The sequence below is a fragment of the Perissodus microlepis genome, chromosome 12 (genome assembly GCF_051167445.1).
Source record: "Perissodus microlepis isolate ML-2025 ecotype Zambia chromosome 12, ASM5116744v1, whole genome shotgun sequence".
Taxonomy (NCBI): Eukaryota; Metazoa; Chordata; class Actinopteri; order Cichliformes; family Cichlidae; genus Perissodus; species Perissodus microlepis.
The window spans coordinates 15,282,475-15,307,634 of NC_140472.1; the positions used below are offsets into that span (position 1 = coordinate 15,282,475).

General features: G+C 40.3%; 1 protein-coding gene across 2 annotated transcripts in view; it reads left to right on the forward strand.

The window, feature by feature from the left end:
- Positions 1-25,160, forward strand: part of kiaa0825 (KIAA0825 ortholog) — a 118,817-nt gene extending 93,657 nt beyond the window's left edge. The window contains exon 23 of one of the 2 annotated variants that reach the window (XM_084945351.1): positions 24,230-25,160. In XM_084945351.1, coding sequence (XP_084801477.1) covers positions 24,230-24,419 — 190 coding nt within the window. In that variant the 3' untranslated portion in view covers positions 24,420-25,160. Of the gene's footprint in view, positions 1-22,328; positions 22,365-24,229 lie in introns of those variants that run through there. The other variant, XM_084945352.1, reaches the window with a different exon arrangement.

The following is a 25,160-nucleotide window of genomic DNA, read 5'->3' on the forward strand; positions in this document are numbered from 1 at the left end:
CATGGTTCTTGTACTAGAAACCAGTAAGAATACACAATATGCAGTGACTGCAGAAATTAATGGCATCTGTTTCAGTTCTTTTTTATGTCAAAGTCGGTATTATATATATGGTATATAGCTATTTGTAGCAATACATGTTAAAATCGGCTTTAGGTTTAGTTGTATTCCAATTGCAACAAGCTGCATTAAATAGAACTAAAGAATCTAAAGAATCAGGGGCTGTGTGTTGAATCCAGATATTATCCAAGCGCTGATTTAACACACTAATTAGACCATAGTGCAAGGGTGTTTAAACACGCATGGAACCCTGTGCTCCAACAAAGACCCACTCTGCCCAGCACCAGCTATCAGGGAGAAGGAGTGTAATGGTAGAAGTCAAAACAGGGCCATTCATTTGCTCTTGTTGAGCTAAGTGCATTCTTGGCTCACAGTCGGGGGGCATCACACCAAACTGTGCGGCTAAAGCCAGAGAGCCCATTTGCAGAGGCAAATGTCACCATGTCACACCGCCCTGCATCTCTGCATCTTTCTCTCTCTGGCTGGTACCCTGCCGTGCCCTTCAGCTGTAACTCTTTCACTGTATGTTTACATCTGTTTCTGATTTCTCCAGTTCCAGCCCCGTGTCTCACTCTGAGCCCCTTCATCATGTCCATCTTTCTGTCTTTCAAATCAGATACTACTTACACAGAAGCTTTCTTTTTCCACATTGCATCCACTCGAACAGAGCTCCAAATGTTTAGAGCTTAGCTTGTTTTGTCTATGTCTTTCCATTTTTCTTCCCATGCCACAGTACTTTTTTTTTTTTGCCAGTCATCATTCAGCCTGAGCTGAACTCTTGAAGTGGGTAGCTTGTTCATAATGTTGCACTCTCTGTCACCCTCAGTGTATTCATCCATTTTGTCTCCTTTGTTTACCTCCCGCCTCCCCCAACGGTGTCACCTATATTGGGCATTCCTGGTGTGTTCAGAAGGCAGAAACTGAAGCTTAACTGAAGACAAAGATGGAGCGTGATCTCCTTTATCATTTCCATTCCCCCATTCCTTCTCTCCTCCCTCACACACTCTTGTGCCATAGAGACTGTTTCATCTTTTTGGTGTCAGTCTGCACTGCAACCAGAGGGTGCCACATGGTTTGTACGTTGCCACTCTCTCAGAACCAAACAGTGGTGCATGTGCTCTCAGCCCAGCAAAATGTATAAGGTAGTAACCGCATGTGTGGAGCTGCCAAGATAATGAATAGGCGACGCAGCTCATGCATGCTAATGTTATGTTGTAAGCAGTTTTGTTGACAAGTGCTAATACTTCTTTCATACTATCATCAAAAGCAGCTAATACAACAGCCATTACTCCACAACACCCCATGCAAGACATGATGGATTGTGACCTTAATATAGGTTAGCTGAGTTTTGAAAGTTAAACAACCTGCAATAAATCACAGAATTATTACAATGCGCTTTAATTGGTTAAGGACTGTTTATTTCCTAAAGAGGTAGGAAAAATTGGGTTTCTGCACTTTTTAATTTGCAAAGTGCATTTTCATTACAAATGGCAGTTTAATATTACCCTCCTTTGTCATGCAAAATACGCAACACACTGGCAATCTATTAATTGGACAAAAAATGCGGTGCCAGCGTAAATCCTCCTCCTCTCTCACTCTGTCTCTTTGTCTCTCTCCACTCTCTCTCTCTCCACACCTCTTCGGTGGTAAGAGGTGGTAACATCGATCAGAAATGAGAGACTAGGGAGACCAAGTTTAAACGGCCTCTCCACACTCCATGCCAGTCCTTATCTGCTGATGAAAATACAACAGCTAAACAGAGTAAAAATACACACAAAATAAAGCTGACAGACCATTGTCTGCTCTATGTCAGCAGCTCATTAAGAGATAGTAAATACGAGGGACATGCTGGTAATTATGCCTGCCCCCTGTTGGTTTTGGATTTCAGTTCTTCCTTTTAGAAGTGCGTATGATTCATAAAGTCAAGGATGAAGCTGCTGCAGCTTCTTTCTTTTTTTACATTCAAAAACAAAGCATAAAACACTCATTCAGTGTAGTGTAGGGTGGTTATTATGATATTATATACAATCTATAATACCTCATTGCTAAATTATTATGTACAATTAATTAATTATTTTTCTTAGCTTAATTTGTTAATGTTCTTTTTTAGTCTCTCACATGAATGTGAGCAAGATTGTGTTCACTGATGCAAAATTTAAATGAAGATGGCAATGGTCACCATCTAAAACATGACTGGTTACATTTTGCTGTCATTATGAATTAAAGGGCAAATCTTCCCATGTAAACATAAGATTTTGCTTTTCTGATGGCTTTTTTCCAGAACAAACACATGCGCACACATAGTCTCATAATCTCATACATACAGGGGTAACCCCATCTAAAATTCAGATATATAGTATCTATTTCTACAGTGATGGCTGGTTTTCTGGGCAGAAAAATTGAAGCCAATACTGAAAGGCCAAAAAAATCAGATGCCTCAAATGGCACTTGAAGCTGTGTCCAAAAGCAATGCATTCCCAGTAGACTGTCTATAGCTAATTTCCCAAATCATGACTTCTGTATTGGGATTTTAATTACTTACCTCATTTACAGGAAGGTGACAAGCAGGTTGGTAGCTGTCTGCTAAGCCTTAGCCTTACCTTAGCTAATTTGAGTCATTTTACTAGACTACTTGTGATGGAGGTGCACTTTGAAGCATATGTGGGACAAATAATATGGCCATCTTCTCTCCAGTTTTTATTGATAAAATTCTAATGTTTTAAGTATTACTTATCAGTAATTAACAGGCATCTGTGTCTGTTCAGGCAATAATACAGATCATGGATGCTAACCTAGCTTGCTAGTATTAGCTGATAAGCTAACTCTCTACCCTGTCAGCCACATATGACGAAACCCTCAATGATAAAACAACAGTCACCTCAATTTGTATTGTAAAGGCCCTACAATAATAGAGAGAAACCCCTAGCAATTAGATGACCCCGTGTGAGCAAGCGCTTGGCAATAGTGGAAAGGAAAAACTCCCTTTTAACAGGAAGAAACATCTGGCAGAACCAGGCTTAGGGAAGGGCAGCCATATGCCCCTACCAGTTGGAGGTGAAGGGAGGGAGACAGGATAAAAGACACACAAACTTGTAAATCATATCTGAGGTACAGTAAAAGAAGATAGAAAACAAATAAATATAAATAATGAACATGACACAGTAATGATTGTTAAGTTAATGGAATAAGTTTCTTTTTAGTCTAGTTTAATCTTTAGTACTTTCTTTGTATGCATGTGTTGCATGCATATCATTTTAATATCTTTGGCCTCACCAATCACAATATAAACAATCAATGGTGGGTTTTAAATCAGATTTTTTTCTCTTTATTGGAATGAAAATCACACATGGGAAAACAAAGTGAATCTTAAAAACTGAGACTAGAGTGCAGTACGACTCCCTGATGGCAGCATTACGACATGTTGCCAGCTGGCTATGACAGGGTGCCACCCAGACATGTCACAGTGCTGTCCTGTGTCTCTAACCCCAGCCAAGACACACACGCAACACTTAACACAAGACACACACACACACACGCACTATATCCCCTCGAGGCCATCACTCACCCGTCATTCTTTGATGCCTTGTAGACCAATCAGGCACTGTCTCATGAGACGCAGTGTCACACATTTAAGGATGCATGACAAAGTGCTCCTTGATTTCCCAGTGGCCACAGTCTGCAGCCTGCTCACGGTTCTGAACACGCACGAACATGCGCGCACAACCGCAGTGTGCTCGCACACCGCAACATGCTTTCATATGTGATAGAGGATATATGTCAAAGGGCATTACGTCAGCAGTAGGTGGCATGCTTGGAGTTTGGACTCGAAGGCAGTGTCTTGAATCCATTCAAAGCTGTTAAAGATGGAGGGAGACAAGCAGACTTGTCAATACGTGAAGCCAGATGACAGGATGCTTGTCATTTAAATACTGATTTAAATCAAGTTACCTAAGAAAGTAATTTCTTATGCAAACTTCTGGGCCAGTTGGAAACTGAAGTGCTTTTCTCATGTGCTGTACATCCTAGCTTTAATGTAGCAAACAAAGATATTCGATCATAGAGAAAATAATGCAGCTTTATGCCTGTATAAGGCCATATGCTCTCATCCAGCTGTTTTGGATTGGACCCCAATTCATCTGGCAGCAGGGGAACAGCCACAGGCCACCAGCACAACCATGTAATGTAGTGAAGCCTTCTTTTATTTTGGCATTAAAATAAGGAAAAACTCTGTCGTTGACCTGTGTTCTCTCTCCTTCTCCTTTGTGTTTTTCTCTGTCTTCCTCTTACTTTATTCTCCTGTGTATATTGCATCGAGCCAGACTAAATGATGGGGCCTGTGAGGTATCGCTGAATGGTTTCCCTATTAGAATATAGACAGAGAAAGAAATTAGTAATAGCAGTAGTCTGTTTGAGCTGTGTGGGTCTCAAAGTTCTCTCCGCATGACCCATAAAAAACAGTGATTTTGTTCAGGGAAAAAAGCATTTTGGACCCATTACTCAAGCCATTGTGGTTGTGCACTCATATGAAACAAGACATAGAGGGTGGGGGTAAAGGCAAGGAAAGGTATAGCACCAAAGCTCAATTGCAAACATAGCTTTTATGCTGGATGAAAGCCGAACTTCAATTGGTGAGAGCTTTCAGGGCCCTGCGTATGGGTTGCATTGAAGGAAGGCATACAGTAATGTTACAAAGCCATTTGTGCCACACTTTTGCACAATTACAGCCTTTTCTCTAAAAATGTGTTGTTTATAATAGGTGACCGTGGCAACAATTGCATCGGAGTAGCTTTGAAGATGGGAGCACCGTAGAGAGTCAAGGCACAATGTGACGCACGCGACAGCGAAGAAGAGCTTAATCTTTATAAACCCAAAAGCGAATCAACATTTAACCTGCACTGTGTCGTGTTCATGAAAATACTAAATACTGCATGTTAATGGCTTTTGTTTTTCAATCGTGAAATGTGTATGTGCATGTGTGTTTGAGGGAGGCTATCACATGGTCTGGCCATTTTAAAACGAGCGTAAAGCGCAGATAAGCAAAGCCCTCTATTAATCACAACCAATTACCGTGTTCTTACGCTAACGGGGGCCACGATAGTCTGACGTTTTGACGTTATCTGCTGTCAATTTACCCCTCTTTTTGGGGCAGCTCTATAAAATAAGAATTGTTTGTAAGGACATAAATCACTTTATCAAACTGTATGTTTTGGGATTGGTTTGGAAAACCAGGTGTATTTTGGTATCCTTTTTAATCGAAAATACACACATCCACGATTTTCCTTTTTGAAGAGTTTGATGGATTAGCTTTTCTGCTGAATTCCATGGATGACATCCTGGAGTAGAAATCCAGGTGTGCAGATCCTTTTATATGGGCCCCCCCCTACTTTTTCTTTCTCTGGAATCTGGTGGTGACTCGGTGGGTAATATCCCATGAAAATGGTGTGTATAAGAAAGAAGGAGAGAGGGAGAGGAGAGGGAACAGGGGTGCATGATTGTTTTTAAACAACAGTGGTTCAAATGGGGCTTTGCTGGTATTTGGGATATTGCATAAACTGAATATTTGTCTCCTCAACTTTATGTTGCTTTTTTCAGAAGGTTTTGATAGTTATTTCTGTACAGTAGCTATTGTAACCCTTTATTTATTATATTTAATAGACTACTCTTAGTCACCTAGTAGCTAAAATAAAATATTCTGCCACTCTTAACATGATGACTTCTGCTACCAATTGGCCAGGGAGGTGAAAAGTTCAAGTGGCATCGATTGGCCTAAAGCCACAGGGCCATATGTCCACCAAGTCTTTGTAGGTCTCCAACTGGCTGTTATATATGTCTAATGATGACCTTAATGAAGGCACATACGGACAGCAATAAAATTGTTTTAAATACTAAAAGTGCTTTTAGAATTTTGAACTTTTTAAGTTGAAATGGTTGACAGCATCTTCCTCCAAATACAGGATTCATCACCTCCTGGCTATCCATCCTTCAGTCACCTCATCTTTCTCTCTCTGCTTTGATTTCTTTTTACCATCTCATCCTCTCTTTAATGGGTTTCCATCCACAGGTGGGGGTCAGACATATGCTCAGGTGCACTGCAGACAAAGCCGAAGGGAGAGTGAGCGGAGATGCTATGACTACATCTATTTATCTGCTGTCTGTGGGCATTCAGCAAACTCTGTGCTTTTTTTTTTTTCTTACATGCAAGGCATGACCACTGAAAGTGAAAGTACCTGCAGCCGTGTTCCGCCTGACCTCAGGTGTGATGGCCTGTCAGGAAGCGGCATGGAACACCTGGATAGGAGCCCCAGGCAGCCAAAACTACTATCTCTCCCATGTCTTACTGCTGTCTGAATCAGCTATTTGTTGTTTTGTCTTTTCACTCTGGATTAGAGCCAGCAGAGAACACACGAATGGTTTGAACTCCATTTCTGAGTTCGTCTCTTTGTGTGGCACCTCCTGCATTCTGGGGCTGACTTACAACTCGCTTGTGTCCTCCAGTACATTATCATTAGATATATTTGAAAGCGCGCACATACATATACATCATAAATATGTAGGAATCTCTGCTGACTTAACTTCTGTTTCTAACACAGCTGCCCACAAATATACCTTTTCACACACTTTACACCTAGAGAAGATCACTATCCTGAGGATTTATAGATAGCAATAGACATTTCTTGCATTGCCCTGGATGAGATGTCAGAATTGATGGCATGCAGACTTTTATTACCTGGTATGGTGTATGTAATTAGTTTAAATATATGGGGTTGGACACGCATGGTAAAGGCTACATTTCTCACCCCGGCTGGATTTATTGGCCACACTCCGCTCTCTAAGGTCTCCTCTAATGCACTCATTTGCATGGGGGCATATGTAGCTGATGGGTGGGTTACTGTTACATCAACTGCTAAGCACAATGACTTGGGCCAGCTCATGAATAGCTTGGTTCAGTGGCTGGCAGCGGCCTGGCTCACCAACTGCCTATTAGCTATGATATGAAAGCTGCCTGGCAAGTGTGAGATTGATACTTGACACTTCGAACAAAGCTCATTGTCATTGTAATTACTATATGTTGAGTCTTAATTTCATGGTCGTCCATATTGCCAGCATGATAGGGCTGTCTGTTACTTACATCTTCAGTAACAGCTGTCTATTCAGCTAGTGTATCCATCCGCCTTTCATATGTTCAACAGTCTCAGAAACAACGACTTCATAATGACTATAATCACTTCAGATGTAATTATAATGCATTGCCATTTGTTCAATTAAACAGTATTTTTTTTTTTGAAGAAACATACCACTTTTTTTTCCTCCTCCAGATGTCCAATCAAGTGTAAATCACAGATAAACTAATACCAGGGGACTATATGTGTTATGACCCGTTCACTGAATAGTCTTTAAAAGGAATCACTTTATACCAGTTACTCTGTCATTTGCTGGAGGGTCCATCCCATCTGTCTGTTAAGGACAAGCTGATAATGAAGTGCACTTGATGAAGTAAGTTGATAACGAGAGTGAGGCGGCCAGCAGTAATGACAGTGTAGAAGTTGAGACAGTGGCAGTAGCCTGCAGTGTTGGATGTTACTGTTCAGACTTTACTGACCTTCACAGATTCCAGTTTCCCATCCGACGCCCATAATCAGATTGAATTACTGAGGTGTGCGTGCTTGTGCATTTTGTGTAAGTGCGTGTGCTTGCAAATATGGCAGGATGATCTCATTCACCAAGGTCTCCCCCTTCCTCCTTTAGGGGGGAACAAAAATAATCTTGCAAAGAGGGCTGTTCACTTTCACATGCATTCACGCACGCATCCCCGCCTCCGACTCCGAGGCCAGGCAATTGGCTTGGAGCAGCCGAACCATGTTACTCTGCACACACGGAAACACATAAAGCCTCACACTCCCATTTACTTGAACCTGGCTACTTGCCTGTGCATCGGGACGAATGCTGTAAAGCCTCCACTGAGATGTGGGATGAATAGCAAAGCTATTTGTCTGGTATCTACTCATCCTCTCTCTCTCTCTCCCTTTCTCTCTTTCCATCTGCCTGTCTTTTTTCTTTCTTTTTTAAACACGTGCAGTTTGTTCTTCTCGTAATCTTTTTTTTTTTCCCCTACCATCGTCATACCCAACTACTACATGCTCACCAACCGCCTGTTCCACCCTTCTTCCACCCCATCCAGGCTAGGACACACCATAGAGGGGTCTGCTGAAGACAGGGCCCATTGACAGGCTAGAGTGGCAGTAACTTATTGTCTATTGATGGAGTGTGACAAATCATGTGGGAACGCAGGGGTGCATGGCAGTGAGAGCCGGGGTGTTGAGTATGTGAGCGTGCCTGCATGTGTACTTCATTTCAGATGTGTGTGTGTACCCGCATGTGCTTAGGCGTTTTTGTGTCTATGGCTCCGTGTGTGTTTGTGCGTAACGTCTTAGTGTGGGGCAGGCGGGCATAGCCGGGACCCTTCACAGCTCATTTAGCCCAAATGGGGCCACCTGGGTGGTGAGGGAGCTCAGCAGGGCGGCCCTGGCTTCTGGAGCCCCGCTGACAGCCCCCAAATATAGGGGCTTCGTCGGCCTATTAATCAACACAGCCACTCTGACAAATCACCACAACTGTGACCTAATGAGAGGGGAGACTGGAATGAGGAAAAGTAAAGAGGTTGAGACATGATGGAGGAGGTGGAGGGGGCACCACCAGGAATACATGCACAAAGGTAGAGAGGCTCTGAGCATGGAGGCTAAAATGTGACAGAGAAAGTGGAGAGTTAATGAAAAGGAAATGAAAGAAGGAGTAGGTTGATATTACGACTCTATGCACAGGCCATGGGGTAAGTTATGAGGTAATAAGGGTAGAATACTAACACAGTTGTCATCCGTGGCTGATCTTCAGCTTCAGCTCTCCAGCCATACCCACAAGAAACCAGCTGATTCGTTATGAAAGCCCAAATCATGCACTTCAAAATGTAGCAGAGTGGATTAGCAAGCACCCCCTCAGCTCCACCAATTCTCTGTCACTGGAAAACAAATTAGGCCTCGAATGCTTCCTAGACACTTTTTTCCTTTGCAGATGCTTCAGAGCAAATTAGAGGTGAGAAGAAGACGTTTGATTTTGAAAGCAAACAACATTGATGTATGTCTTCTTCTCCAGTTCCCACCCTGAGGTGAGCTAGCATCTAATCTCTCCACTACCAATCTCAGGTCCAAATCACATTAGCCGGGATCAGAGGTGAAACTGGAGCTTTTCAACAGCAGCCTGTTCTCACTAATGAACCCCCATGGCCATCCACTGCATATTACAGCCACACTGAGTGAGGGGGAGAAAGTTTTGCAATAATCATTATGTAATTGCACAATGCCTCGGTTTCCATTGCCCTGACATTTCGAAAGCTCGATAGCAATATCTTTATGCTTTTCTGTAGGGAATATGTTTGAAATGGCTGAAGTGTATATGATTGATGGTTTTCTGAGGCTAAACAATCTACTTATTGTAATTATATAGTGCAGTGTCTGTCTGTAGTTTATACTATACAATATTACTTTATTTGCAATGAATTTTTGTACTGTGGTCCCAGAATGACTCGGCTGACATCGGTTGCATTGCTTCAAGTGACCCAGCAGTTAAATCACTCAATGGAGGAAATAGAAAGAGAGAAACACCGCTCACCTACAGGCAACACCAACATCACTGTGCGCACACACACACACACACACACACACACACACACACACACACACACACACACACACACACACACACACACACCATACTACTTCTTCCTTTCTCTCACATTGTAGAAAATCCATGTCAAACCTACATTAAGGACTAAGCTCAACTTTTTTCCTTTTTTTCTGTTCATTAATATGCTGCCTGACACTGAACACTTAAGTGAATATTCAAAAGCAGCACCCTCTTATTGACTTGTATCTGTCTGTTGTGCTGTCCAGCTATGGGATCTATGTGATATACTAAGCCTCAACCTGTCTGATCCATTGACTGGCCCAGGATGGAAGGGCTGTAGAAAGAATGCACAACTGCATGCTCCTCCCATCCATTACCTAGGTTTGTTGTGTTACTGCTACTACTGTTAAGTCTGTAGAACAGATAGAGCCATCTTGTTAGGTATGGACATACCATTTGCTCTCAGTTCACCTCTTTTAAGGTGTTATAAATTGTGTGTAAATACTTTTTTTCTGCTAGAGGTGACTAGATAAGGAACTTTTCCAATTGATAAGGTCCATTAGTTGTGTATTGTATGTGTTTTTTTCTTTTCTAAAGAAATAACAAGATTAGATGCCACATAAGTGTGTAGCTTAATTATAGATGTTTAAATTTAATTGTATAGAAACCAATGTATGCAGTTTATAACAGCATTTCTAGTCTGTGCTGGCTTGCATGGGCTGTTTCTAGGTGGATCTAAACACATTAAATGCCACAATGAAAAACTGGAGATTTTCTTTCTGCTTTTAAATCAGTAATAGCTGGAGCTTGTACTTGTTTTCATAACTGGCGGATGCTGTTTCAGATGTTTCCTTTGTTTGCTTTTTTAAATTACTGCTTTATTTGTTATACTTAGTTGAAAGATAAATATGCTTATGAATCAAAATCCACTGATTATAAGGATTACATCTGTTTTCTGATCGAGAGTGCTGCTGGACAATCACTGTACCACCACCCTCAGCAGCTGCAGCTATGTAATGCACAATGCTCATTGAATGCAAATGTATGAATGTATGGTGAAATGTGTACTCTCGCACTAACTTCTTAACTTTATTTACTGCCTGTCTGGTATTTTTACTTGTCTCTTGTTTGACTCTATATTAATATTGCCCTAAATAACATTATCTAATGTTAGCTAATGTTATCTTTGATCAAAACATTCATAACAAAAACAAGTATAACTGCAAGTAGCAATTTGGGGTCCAAGCAGTTAATTCACCATAATAACTCGCTGGGATCATGTTTGCACTGATAGGAAACACATAGTTTTTGGTTATTACTTCGTATGTAAGTGGTTAATAATATATTGGTCAACCTTAGAAAGTGCTGCTGAGTCCGTATGCTGTTGCCAGAAAAACAGGAAGTTGCAATATGATTTCCCTTGCTAACCAGGTCTTTAAAAAGATAAAATTGATAAAAATCCAACATGGCAGTTGCGTGAATTATATAGTCAGTGGGCCGACATGAAAAGCTTGCATTGGAAAAGCCCATGTTACCAGACATGAGGATTATTTGTTTAAGACAAACAAATCATCAGCCAAGACACATTTTATACTCTCTAGCTGTCAAAGACGCAACATTTTGTTCCAAATGAAGTCATAGTACCAACTTGGCTTGTGAACCCATTGACAAATATAAGTAAAATGCACAGTAAACAAATTAAAAATTGTGCATGTTGCTTAAAATTACTACAAATTGGCTTGAAAGGTTCTGACCCACTGCCCTAATAGCCTTAATCTAACAAAGAGTCTCATTTAAGCCATTTTCATATAAGAATATTGCAGAAATAGGTAAATCCTTTTTTTTTTTTTTTTCAAAAGTAGCATACAACAAATGATTCTCAGGGTCAGTTGTGTTTACAATCAGTTTTATTTTGAAAGGGAAATCTGGACATTCACTGGACAGTTATCTTTTATCAATTGGGCTCAATTGGACCTTGCATAGACTTTGTTATAAGGGGCTGGCAAGGTTCAAGGTCTGATCTGACTGATTCAAACATTTGTGTTTTCATCCACAGGGCTCAGTGCTGCAGAGCGCATGTGAACACGGCTTAAATTGTGGGGAACATTGCTGGAGACAGAACTTTTATCTGCATTTATGACAAAAGAGAAACAGCAGCTGATGCTGATAACATATGGTGTTATTGAAGGCCACTTTCATAAAGTAACATACATATCAGTGCCTTTCCACCTCCCTTTATGACACTTACTGTGGCACTGATGTGCTTAGTGCTTTTTTTTAGTGCACATTAGATCTTTAAATAACATTGGACTATGTAATACGTGTCAATAACATAAACTTCTAAATATGATACAGGAAAAGGTTTTTAAAAAAAGTACTAATCAACATGTCATGCTTGTGTTCTACCTTTTTTGTTGGATGTGTGCCTTCAACCAGATCATGAGCGATGATGTTACCCTGCTCTTTTCATAGAATTTGACAATGTTTGTATTTTGTTTGTAAGAAAAGCAACACTGCCAGAGGGCTGTGTGTATGTATGCTCTCCTGAGCTGACAATAGACCTTTACAGCATCAAATCCCTACAAGGTGAGGAACAACTTAAAAACGTCTTTATCTCTTTCACACTGCTGTTGGCAGCAAGAAAGAGAAAGAAAAAACCGAGAGAGGGAGCATTATAATTTTATTATAAGGATAGACGGGGTAAAATAGAGCACATGCGATAAGGATCTGGAGATTAGGATGGAACCGAACAATAAATTATGCAAAGTGTTTGAAAAACATACAGCTGTAATTAAGTGGCATTTGATTTTAAATGAGGTGACAGCGAGGATTTATTTATCTCTTTAACCCCCTAAAACTGCCATTAGCATGGTGGAAAATGAACTGTTTGAAATGGTAAGAGAACAAGGCCCTGATCTGATAGACAATGGCAGAGCACCCCCAGCCAAAGACTAATACGTACACACACACACACACACACACACACACACACACACACACACACACACACACACACACCATAGGAAAGTGAGATCAGTGTTTGCCTGGACTAATCGGTTCACTGCAGGCCCAGTGAAACCACAGGAGTCCATATCTAATAATGTCATTATGAATGCAGCCTGGATACCTGTATTTACAGTATGGCCTTTAGTGAGAATTTACACCTACACCTAATTTCCCCACACTTAAAAGCAAAGGTATCATATTTGCTGACACAAGGACGGATGATTTATTTTGTGCTTTTTCAGTTGTTTCTCAGAATAACCTGTTCCCTGGTAAAAATTCACTAAATCTTACACTTAGACTGTTTATACAGTCAAAAAAAGGAAAGTACACTTTTACTACTTAAAATTAAGATTAAAATTAAGAGTGTAAGTAGCAGATAAGTGCTGGTGCACTTGATTAATTGATCATCAACAAGTGTGACCACTTCTATAAAAGCAGAGGTTTTGGCAGTTTGCAGGTATGTGCTAACACAATGGCATATTCTTCCCAGGAATGGATGTCCCAGGAAATTTCCCAGTAAAGGTCAGACCTTGTAGTGCCCAGAGAAATTGCAAAAAAAAAACCCAAGCACTACTTATCAGACATACATCTCAGGTCATGACAGTGCACATAGGAAAAAAAAACTAAAAAGTGTGGCAAGTTTGGAAGCGCTGCCAAGAGGAAGCCTCTTCTCTCTAAAAAGAACATGGCAGCACAGTTTAGCTTTGCAAAGGTGCATCTAAACAAACCAAAAGACTTCTGGGACAACATGCTTTGGACAGACGAGACCAGAGTGGAGATGTTTGATGGAGACCAAGCTAAGAATATCAGCACAAATACCTCATATCAACTGTCATGCGAGGTGACGGAGGGGTGATGAGTTTGTTTGCAGCCAAAGAACCTGGGCATCTTATAAGCATAGGGCTGACCATGAACTCCTCTGTATATTAGCATATTTTAGAATCAGTGTGAGGCTGTTTGTCTGACAGCTACAGCTTGGCTGAAACTTGGTTGTGCAACAGCAACAATGAACCCAAGAAAGAGCACCAGAAAATCTACAACAGAATGGGTATAAAAAAAAAAAGCTGCAATGGTCCAGTTAAAGTCCAGACCTTAACCGGATTGAAAGGTGGCAGAAGCTTAAGAGTGTTGCGCATAAATGGATGCCTCCAAACTTGAATGAACTGAAGCAACATTGTAAACAAAACCAGGCCAAAATTCCTCCACAACAGTGTGAGAGACTGATAAAGTCATACAAAAAACAACTACTGCATAGAGTCCTGTGAAAAGGTTCTTTTTCACATTAAGCAGAGGGTGGCTCCTGCTGTTTCAAAAAGAAGCTCAATTATGGAAGTCTACATTATCTATGATCTCAGTGGTTTCACTAGTTTATGTCTTACTGATTTTATAAATGAATGTCCCTATTTAAGCAAAAGACGATAAACCTATTTTTAAAGTCTACTTTAGGGTGTTACAATATGAGTATGCGATGACTTTTGGTCTCTGGTCACATCCACCCTTCGCTCATCTTGTCTAGTTTCAAAACACAAAGACATTTTTATTTAACCTTCATTTATACAGGTAGTCCCATTGAGACGCAATGACTCAATGAAATATTGATCTCTCTATATAGAAATGATATATCATTGCATGAAAAAAAATAAATGTGAAGTAACACTGATGGGTTTTGGTGTTCTTCAGTACATTTTTAAAAGGCTCAGTTAGAGGCTCGACTATGAATAGGTAACATTTTTAGGTACCTTTGTTATATTGTATCTCCTTTATTATCCTTGAAGTTGTACTTGATTCTAATGTGCTTCCAGAAACTTTTGTTTTATTCCAGTGTTTCTTCCTTTTTTGTGACTCTGTGTCTCACCATTAAATCACTTATACTAACAACTTGACAGCCATGACACAGTCTTTCAACAGTATAATATGCTGAAATGTGCAATTCACATATGGCTGTAAAAATTATGTATGTATGTATGTATGTATTGGTGGGTTTGAACAGAAGTTTTGCCACATCAGTGTTTGAGAACGAGGCCTTTATATGTAAGCAAGCTGCAGTTTCACAACCCTCAACGCTCCTTTGTAGATTTTGCAGTTCATATATGCAAAAGTGACAGCGTATTGAATAAGTAATATAGTGTTTCCTGGTAACACACTGGGGTGAAATAACAACAGACAACATTTTTTTTTCTTTCCTCTGTAGACTGTTCAGTGGGGGCTTCAGTGTGAGTGAGTGCTTGATTTCTGTGTTTGTGCCTGCGTGTGATGAGGGTAAAAACTACTGACTTTTTATCTGAATCATCTTCTGTTCATTAATTTATGGATCATATTTTATGCATTTGGTGACGAGGTTTAACGGAGCAGACCCAAATCCAGACTCGTGACACTGAAGCAGATTGCGTGCTTTGATAATTACTCTCGAACGGAATCAAAGAGTGGCAGATTTTGTGGTGACAGAGAAGTTTGGACTGGAGCACCAAAGGTTCAAGTGGACTGTAGAGAAAGACTGATGGTGCCAGTAAGAGTGGCGTGTTTGTTGTGGTGGGCTGCAATGGCAAGGCAGAGAATGGAGGACATTGTGATTCTTTGTATGCAACAGGTGCACTAAGACTGAAACGAATGAACTTGTTACATGATTTTCCAGGGGAATAGACACTGCTTTAAATACAATGTAACTATTAAGAACTTTAAAAGACAATAATCACGGAAAGCAGCTAAGAGGAGTCTGGAGCTGACATCTGCACAGGCATGTGCTAGAACTTTTGCATGGTGTTTTACCATTATCGTAATGCACATTTTCTTTTTGGATTTCTTTTTGACTGTTGTTGTTGTTACATTAGTTAAGTGTCCATTGATTTGTGTGTGCTGTGTGTTATCAAATGCCTATCTTTGTCTATCATCCTTCTACTTGTCGTTTTTTTTATCTCCCTGATCATGTTTACATCATGTCTCGCTTTGCCTCATTAAAGCAGACACATTTTTGATCCAAGAGACACATTGACACCATGGAGCTGTTAACAGGTACCTGCATATCTGTCACGCTGAATGGATGCCTCACTGACCTACCATATGACTTTGTCTCCCTTTGTTTCGGCAGTAACATGCAAGAGGATAGGATGTGGCCATGAGGTGTATGAGGCAGATATGGATACGCTGTCTTTAATCCATTTACTGACAACTCTTAACAATGTGAAATTACGATCAAGTAAAAAGGGAGCGCTGTATTTGGAGTCAGTTTTCAGTTCATCGTTGAAATAATACCCCATGTGGTGGGAAGTTTGAGAAGCTGTGTCAGAAAGTCAGACACATGACATCGGCGAAAGGAGCCCAGGTGGTTGGCTTCCCTAATGAAGGGCCTTGCTGTAATGATTTACTGTGGCAAGTATGAGAGGTCTCACACACACACACACACACACACAAAGGCATATACACATGCTCACACTTCTCAGTGTTACAACTTCCTCTGGGGTGCTGTTTAAGTGAAAGGTGCCAGCCTGCTCAGCCAAGCTCCTAACAAGAGCCAAACAGTTGGGAGACTAAGGAGGAAGAAAAGAAGTTAGAGGCAAGGTACTGTTAAAAAAAGGAAAAGGTGTGGGTCAGAATGGAAGATAAGAGGAGCAAAGAGCTGTCAACCTTCTGGGACACATGCAGAGCTCAGTGTCTGTGTGAAGCAGTCAGCTAGTGGTTGCACTGACCAGCAGACACTTGTGTAGACTTGGCTGGTGCTTGCTTATTTGCTGTTGTCCTTGCTGTATATAATAATGCATTTGCAAGGAGCAAGAATTCTAACTTGGACATCACTCCGCAGAGCACAAACAAGGTCCCTCACCCTTTGTCTCCTGGAGCAAAATAGATCTTACCCACAGAGGCACAGTGAGCCTGTTTGACGAAGGTACCAAACTGTACATTTAGACTAGCACTCACAGTCACAGTGTGGTGGACAAGCAGCCTAATGATGTCTGAAATACCAGAACAACTGCTATGATATGCTGTGATAATTGCTACCCTCCTGTCCGCAGTACAAATAACTGTGGAATCGGTAGGCAAACACATTAATATGGAAATGTCTACATTAATTTGGAGCATGGTCTAAATTATTCAGTAATTAAGCCACTGCAAATTTACTCAAACTTTCCCCTGGATAACTGGAGAGAACAGAGCTTGAAACTGCCATGCAGTGGGGATTTGAAATATGTGGTCACATGATGTATAGTCTTATTTCTCCAAATAATAAAGTGGTGTCGTGCAGGAACACAAAATAGGCCATTAAACACACACGCGGTGATGTATACACAACCCAAACCATAAGAATTATTTTACTAAACAAATATTGTTGGTCATTACTATACATTGTTCTTATAGCAAATACAGACGCCTCTGCCGCCACAATAATCGCCACCAGCACTGCACGTTTGAACTAAGTAACTTTCCTGTAATAGACACTTTTTTTTACAACTCAGCAGCACGCAAAAGCAGTTTAAAAAACATTTTCTTAATCATTGAACTGATATTGGGGAAATATGGAGGCCGCTCTGTTCAATCTGTTCGTTGAGTGTGAAACTGGAGCAGTTAGTTCAGTCTAACACAAACACCGAACACAGTAGGCAGTAGCTACCCTGAGTTTGTGCAAAGATAACAAAATCTGCCTGGAAGCAGCTCGAAAACTCATTAATAATCATTTCATATCTAATTTGTTTAACACAGAACTTAGATTTAAAAATAGAAAATCGTTGGGAAGATTTGTGTGGCTCGTCCCCCGAGGGCGAGTGAGATTCACCCCGAGTTCTTTCGGGCTCTGGAAGTTTTAAGGCTGATCTGGTTGATACGGCTTTGCTTTTTACAAATGGTCCTGTTAGCTTCATCAACTTCAAGCTCACTTTAGGTTTCCAGGTGAATCTGAAGAGGCGGGGATGAGAATTAGCACCTCCCAATCTTAGGCTGCGGTTCTCAACAAAGTTTGATTGCCAACTCTAGGTTGGGGAATAGTGGCTTCCTCAAGTGGCGGAGTTCAAGTAACTTGTAGATACAAGTGAAAGATATGAGCTCTGAAAGCTGTTTGGGTTGAACTCTAGAGATAGGGTCACCCAGGCCCAGGTCATTTTGAAGAGGTATTATGTCTCTTGACTGTGTAGAAACACTTCAAGGTCTCAGCAGAAGAAGTGGAGGAGATGGTTAGTGAAGGAGATCTGCGCAACCATGGATGGATGGATGCATGTATGCAAGCAGAACTCGTCAGAAAATATCATAAAATAAAAGTACTTGATCTCTTCTGCTCTATATTTAGAAACTTCAATTTGAGAAAAATACTTTTTTATGCTGATCTTATTTGTGTTTTGATTTGGAGCTGTAGACGATCGTGTGTTTGAAATGTCATATATGTGTGTTCCTGTATGTGTGTATCCATGCCCTTGAGTCTGGGTGTGTGTCTGTGCTTGTCATCTTGTGTGGATGAGGGCCTTCACAGATCTGCCCAAAGCCCTGTTGTCTGTGACCATCAAATGCAAGGTGTGTAGAGGGTGAAAGACACGGTTTGACATGCCGTGACTGTGTTTGAACTACATGTTCATATAGTCATACACGTATAAACACACACATTTAAAAATGTAAAAAAGTCTAAACATTAAAAAAAGAAAGTTATTCAAATTTGAGTCATTCTCTCTTTTACTTTTAAATGTCTGAACTCAAAATTGTCCTCACAAGGCTAGAAAGTACACTAACTAAATTAAGTTGAGTTTTGAGTTAGATGAGATTTACAGGCCATCTTCCAAAGTATTATAATGTAAAGACTGTTTATATTTTTGGTCTGTATTATGTAGAGCGTCTGAAAAGTACAGTCTGCTATTTCGTGTTTACTTGGAAATGGATTCGTTTTGATATTTTTATTCTTTGGTATTTTTGTCCTTGTTGCATTAGTGAGCATCTTGTAGCTTTTGAATGGACATCACTTTGTATTGAGATGGATCTCAGGTAGGGTCTAATACTGAGTGGCATCACCGCACCATGCGGACATACTGTAGATCTGACACTAAGTTGATCTGACAATAGAATGGATCAGTGTAGTGGCTAGTAAGTCAGATGGTAGAGCATAATCCTTTCTGTCAAGTCTCTGTCTCGTCAATATTCAAATGCTGCCAGCTGTCCAATGGCTGTCAGTTACAATCTCCCTCTGGCTTATGGCCTAGCTAAGGCACATATCTAAATTGAATTGGATGTTTGCTTCTCAATGGAAATCGAGTCAAAGAAACGACCCCCCTGGCCTGTATTGTGAACTTGCCAGTTACACCCGCTGATCTAGTTTTCTTATGTACAACGTCCATTACCAACTACTAACATGTCTTTGTTGTTATACCTCTATGGCCTTGCTCTTAGTTTCCATACAGTGGCTGTTTGTCTTCTCTCAGGTTGTGTTTTTTTTTTTTTTACTTTGTGTCCAGGAACAGTTTCATTGAGTGTGATCTAAGGGAATAAAACACTCTAACACTTCTTGTCACCCCTTAGAAGTACTCTGTGTTCTCTTCCATAATGATGTGTTCCCATCCACTCTACTTCCCAAACACCATCACGCACTGCAGTGCTGTCTTTGGAGCTACAAAAATGAAACCAGGTTCAAGAGAATAACATGAGATGACATGGACTTTACTTGGCTGCACTGGATCCAAATAAGTCGCACACTCTGTTGTATACATCCTTATGTGCTGTACATTTCATCCACTGACCTCACCTCTACCCCTAACGTTTGAAAACCTCACCTTAAGCTCTGACATCAACAAGAAGTAGCAACTTGAATTTCGAAATCCTGTTCTGGTCAGGTAGATAGAAAGGTTCATCCATCTTTGCTGACTTCAGCTTACACTTGGCAGACGATTCACTCGCAGCTGCCTGGGAGCTTGATTTTTAGTTCTTTCTCAGGTTTTGAAAGATCATTATTTCTAATTTTTCAAGAGACATTAGGTGAAGCTGAGTCTTTTGTTGTGACTGCCAGAGTGTAGCTCACAACCTGACTACAAAGATCCAAAGAGAAGATATAACAGGTCAGCAGGATATTACAAGGATATTACAAGGATGGTACAAGTTTTCTGAAATGTTATGTTTACATATGCAAATCAGGTATTATCTATCTAACTTTGCACCCTGTCTGTTTTTTTAGAATAGAAATTTGGATGAAAGTAGATTCAAAAGTCGTTTTCTGTTTTGTGGCTACATGAAAGGTTTTTACAGAGAGGATTTTGGATGTCTGTTTTTATCACTCCAGCATGCCAACAGCCAAAAAAGTCATTTTTTTGCCATGTTTTTCACAATTAAACAATTCTATTAACGAAGCTTTGAATAATGTAGGAATAAACCCCTCAGAATACAGAAATGAATAAAAATAAAGAGACTGATATTTGTAAATTCTACTGGTTGTAGGGATTTGGGGTTCAGACGATGAGAGATTTTAAAAAAATTTCTTTTTTTGACAAATAAAATTCACAAGTAACTAAAAAACAAACTAGATATTAGCATTAAAATGTGTAAGTTGGTTACTTACATTAAGATTTTTTTTTGGTATTGCAAATTTTCATATTTGTTACAAATTAGTTCTCGTCTCGATAAAGATGCTCTAATTTGTATAAATTTATAAAATAATTACCTAAATGAGTCCTAAATTCTGCATAGTTTCTTTCCACCAGTCTGCACGAAACCAAAATCTCAACATTAACCAAGACTTTAAAAAAGAACGAAAAAATAAAAGTGGTGTTTGCCTCTGATTTCTTCCCTAAAATGAATGCAGAGTTCACAAGAATAAAAATAAAAGAGGAAGAGAAATGAAGGACATTAACCATAGCCTCTCTCCCCATGTCTTTGTTTCTCTCTCTTGTTCAGTGCCTCTCTTCCTACTTCTGACACATGTCGCCCTGGCATGCATGGAAAGGCCTGACCTTTGGAAAGTTTAGCACTTTAAATATTTAGGCTTGGGTTATGATGGATCCTCCAGGCCCTGCAGCAATGTGCAAAGCCTCTGATTAGGGCTGCTGTCAGAGTCATTTAGCTGAGTGTCTGGCTCTCGGTGGCGCTCTCTGTTTGACAGGCAAGCCTTTTAAACAAACAGAGGTCCCAGTGGCAAAGCAGACAAGGCACCCTGTGCAGCACAAACACCCAACGCTCTGAGAGAAACCACTCAGCCCGCTGACAGCTGCAAAAGAAACCACTGCCCACTGTCTGTTGTGATCTTTAAGGCACGCTGTCTTTTTGCTCACTCACTTTCTTTCAAATAGTCTGCACTTGTAGCCCTGCCTCTATTATCCTGTTGCTGATCATTTCTTCTTCCTTGCTTTTTTCCCCTCCGCTCTTTCCTCCACAGCGATATTTTTTTCCTGACAGTTTACATCTGTTTTTTGTTATCCGCTCTAGAAGGCAGAGCCTTGCTGGAGTCGAACATCAAAGTTTCATCTGCGTTGTGTTTTGAGTAAGATTTATTAAGTTGATCGCCTGATGATCTCTGGGAAAGGCTTATGCTCTTAATTTGTTGAACATCACTACTCATTATCAGCTGAAATTTAGAATAGATGCTTTCTGTCTTGTGCCTGCATCATCCCGTGATTAGGACAGCTTACATCGATGTTCACATTGAAATATATCTGAGCCAGCCTTTTCATCTCACTCTGAGGCAATCTCCCGTGGCATCAATCCTGTAAATATATGAGTCTTAATATGTGTGTCCTATTCTGTATTCAGAGGAAGAGCCAAGTCAGCAGCTCCAGTATTAATACATGAGAAATGAGCAGAGCCCATAAGAATTAAAGGGTAAGACTCCCCTTATTAAGATGTAAATTCCGGGGGAAAACTTGCCGAAATGAGGATACAGAGAAGTTACTGTCAACTTTAGCCTACTTATGCATTTCTAAGAGGAATTGTTGTGTTGTAGTTGAAATTAGATACACACAGCAAAGCACCTTGTGCGTTTTTTTCACTCATTTTCAGCACAAGATCAACCCGCCTCAACTAATATCCGACCAATACTTTATGGAACAATTTACACTTTTGGCAACATTATCTAGTGACAGTTTACATGGCAACTAACACGGTAATGCCGTGCGTGTGTGTTTATGTGCATGCGGGTGTACGTGTGTTTTTCTTTCTTTTTTTTTATACCTCTCTCTACCTCTGCTTCTCTCTCATTTCAAATTTGCACTTAACACCTTGCTGGGGAAAGGCTTCTCATTCATCAACAGTGTTTGTCCCAGTGACAAGCAGGGCGCCTCCTGCATATCAATATCAGCTAAGACAATGCTGAGCCTGTAACCTTCAGCTAAATGTCATTCTGCTTAATCCTATTTGAAAATTAAACATTGAAAAACCTTTAGCGTACCTTCCTGTCTTCCTTCCTCCCTCGCTCCCTCCTTTATTGGCTGCCATTCCTCCAGCTTTCCGTTTCCCCCCTCTCACTCCCGTGCTGCTTTTGTTTTGCACACTATGTGACATTTGCATTGTTTTGTTTGTGCGTTTGTATCTTATGAGTGTTATTCGGTGGAGCTGATTTTAATTTGGTGTCAGCAAAAAAAAAAAAAAATGCAGGGATAACTTACCCATTTGTTCTGTTTTCATATACGTTCCACTAGCCCTGCGAAGACTGCAAAGAGAGATTGAGGGAAAAATTACATGGGAACAGAGGAATCCGTGACCAAAGTTGTACATGGAGGGACTACACCGCCGTTGAGCGGAAATGTTTCTGCCAAAGCATATTTGCATAAACAGATCGTCTCCTTACAGACGGTAAATATTACGCTGACAGCGGCTGCAACGTCTGAATTGTCCAGTCTGTACAACAGAGGCTGAAACTTCATCAAAGTGCACCCAGAGACTCATCTTTTGCTATCTATGTAATGAACATAGTATGTTTTACCCCCTCTTCTTCTTCACACGCATGCACAGAGCACAGCTTTATATAGCATATGATATAGTACACGTTTGATGATATCGTGAGAATTCGAAAAGATGGGAAGGATGAAAGGAGACTCTAAGATTGCAATGAAAATGCAATCATTTGCAGTTAGACAGATATTCTTGTTTGGATGGAGTGTGATGCGGCAGCTCAAAGGCAGCCCTTCAGCCAGCTCTCCATATGGATTTGATTGACCACAGTCACTTGTCAAGGGATTCAATTGAAATACTGCGAGTGAATTACAAAGTGACTGCCCTTGATGTCTTCATATTGAAGCTCTCCACTCTGTAGCTTGAAGAATTATAAAAATGCAATGAGGAGACATACTGTATAAGCAATAAAACAAAATCGAGAATAAACATGATACATCAAGTAATCTCTCCCGCTAAAAATTAGTCACCCAAACAAGGAAGGTTTGGCAGATGTAATGCTAGCGCTTAGCCACAGTAAGAATCCAACTTACAGAAAGGGAAAAAAAACCAACAGAAAATCTGAAGCAAAGCAAAAGCTGTTCTCTTTTATTTCCTTTTTACACACACACACACACACACACACACACACACACACACACACACACACACACACACACACACACACACACACACACACATATGTGTGTGTGTGTGTATGTATATATATATATGTATATGTATATATTTATGTATATGTATATATTTATATATATGTATATGTATACTTGAGTATTTCTTACAGTGTCCTCTGAGTTTTCATTCTCTTTGCGTGGATACCCAAGAGTGTATGTTTACACAAGTGCAAAAGTGTATGTCTAACAGCGTGTCACAGTAGCAGAAACTGCCGTGATACAGACCCACACAGCATGAAAAAAGAATGAGAAGAAGGCTCCCATGTGAGAAGCTAAAGCATGAAAGTGTGGTTTGTAGATCCTTGGTGGTGTGCAGCATGCACGCGAAATCAACCGATTTGCAGGCATGGTCCAGACTTGCATAAAAATAAACAATTCAACAAACACTTGTTGAAAAGATGCTGAAGATGACTTTGTCAGATGTCTACACAAAAGTTGTTTTGCTTGAAACATACAAAAGACACACTTTTATATCTAAATTTAGTTCAAGGGTGAAACTTTTAACACCACTGGAAACTCCATAGACGACCAACAGATTTGAAGACCTCATTCAGCAAAGTAAAACGATTCCCATGGAAAGCAATATTTGCATGCAGATATATGTAAATCATGTCAACATTTTTACAAATATAAGAAGAAAAAATCTAAACTTTAACATTTCAAGAAAGCTTAACATCAGCTTAATATTTGTATCTCTAAATTGCTCAGTAGGTAAACCTAAACCGATCAATTGTTTATATTGGGTTGAATTCAAGCCTTTGTTACAGCACAAGTGTTTACCTCTCATTTTTCAATTTAGACTCAAAAGGATGTTTTGTTTTGTTTTTTAAAGGCCATCATCGGTCAGCCAGGTTGAGCTCAGAAAACAGGGTTCATGGTCCTCGGAGAGCACATTCAGCAGGTTTTAATGTTTGTTTGTTTTAACTTTTACAAGTATTAAAATGGCTGATGTTGTGCGCTTTGGTGCTCTTCAGGTGGGAGATGCAGGAGGGTGCGCAGCTGGAAGATGGAGAGAAAGCGATGGTAGAGGAACTTGAGAAAGCTTTTTTGGGTTGCTGCTGCACCCCAGGACCAGAGAACCCCCCTGAAGCTGATGAGACACCCGGGAAGCAGGCCCAGGGGAAAACACAACCATCTGCATCTGATGAAGGTTCTACCCCGTAACAGCCCACGCCGATGGATTTTTATTATTGTTATTTTTTTTATCACGTTGTAAAATGTTTTTCTTGTAATATGCACTTGGAGCTCTCAAGGTATTACAGTGTGTATATATGTGGGGATGTGTGTTTGCACATTTGTAGGTGTAATTGGGTTTGCACATGTACTGAATGCTGCAAATTTGCATATGTGTGTGCATGAGAAAATGAGAGAGAGAGAGAGAGAGAGAGGGAGAGGGCAAGAAACAAAAAAGTGTGTGAGAGATGGTGCCTCCCTCTTTATACACATACCTCAGACAAACTCTCTGTGCTTTTCTGTGCTGCATCAGATGCATTTCATCTTTTTAGAGCACGCCAACAGAAATCAGTTCTGGGGAAATGGAGAGCCTGGATTTGTTTGCCTGGGACAAGATGGGACTGTGTGATCATTGTAGGTAGTTGAAGATTTTTTTTTCCTTCCTTTTTTTTGAGACAGTGAGTGTAAAGACACTGATGTCAGCATACTTTCTCCTGGTTCCTGAAAGAAAACATCAATTTATTATGGTTGGGAAGCGAGATGAAGTATGTTTTGATAACAATGTGTCCTTCAAATCTGTCTATGAAATATCTGTCAGTATTTTCCCCATAAACTGCGTAACACAATTGTTCACTGTTTTTTTTCCCATATATGTCCATATTTTGTTACTTATGAGATGGAGACAGATTTTTTTAGAATTAAAAATGAAAATAAAGGCATAATCCTACCTCA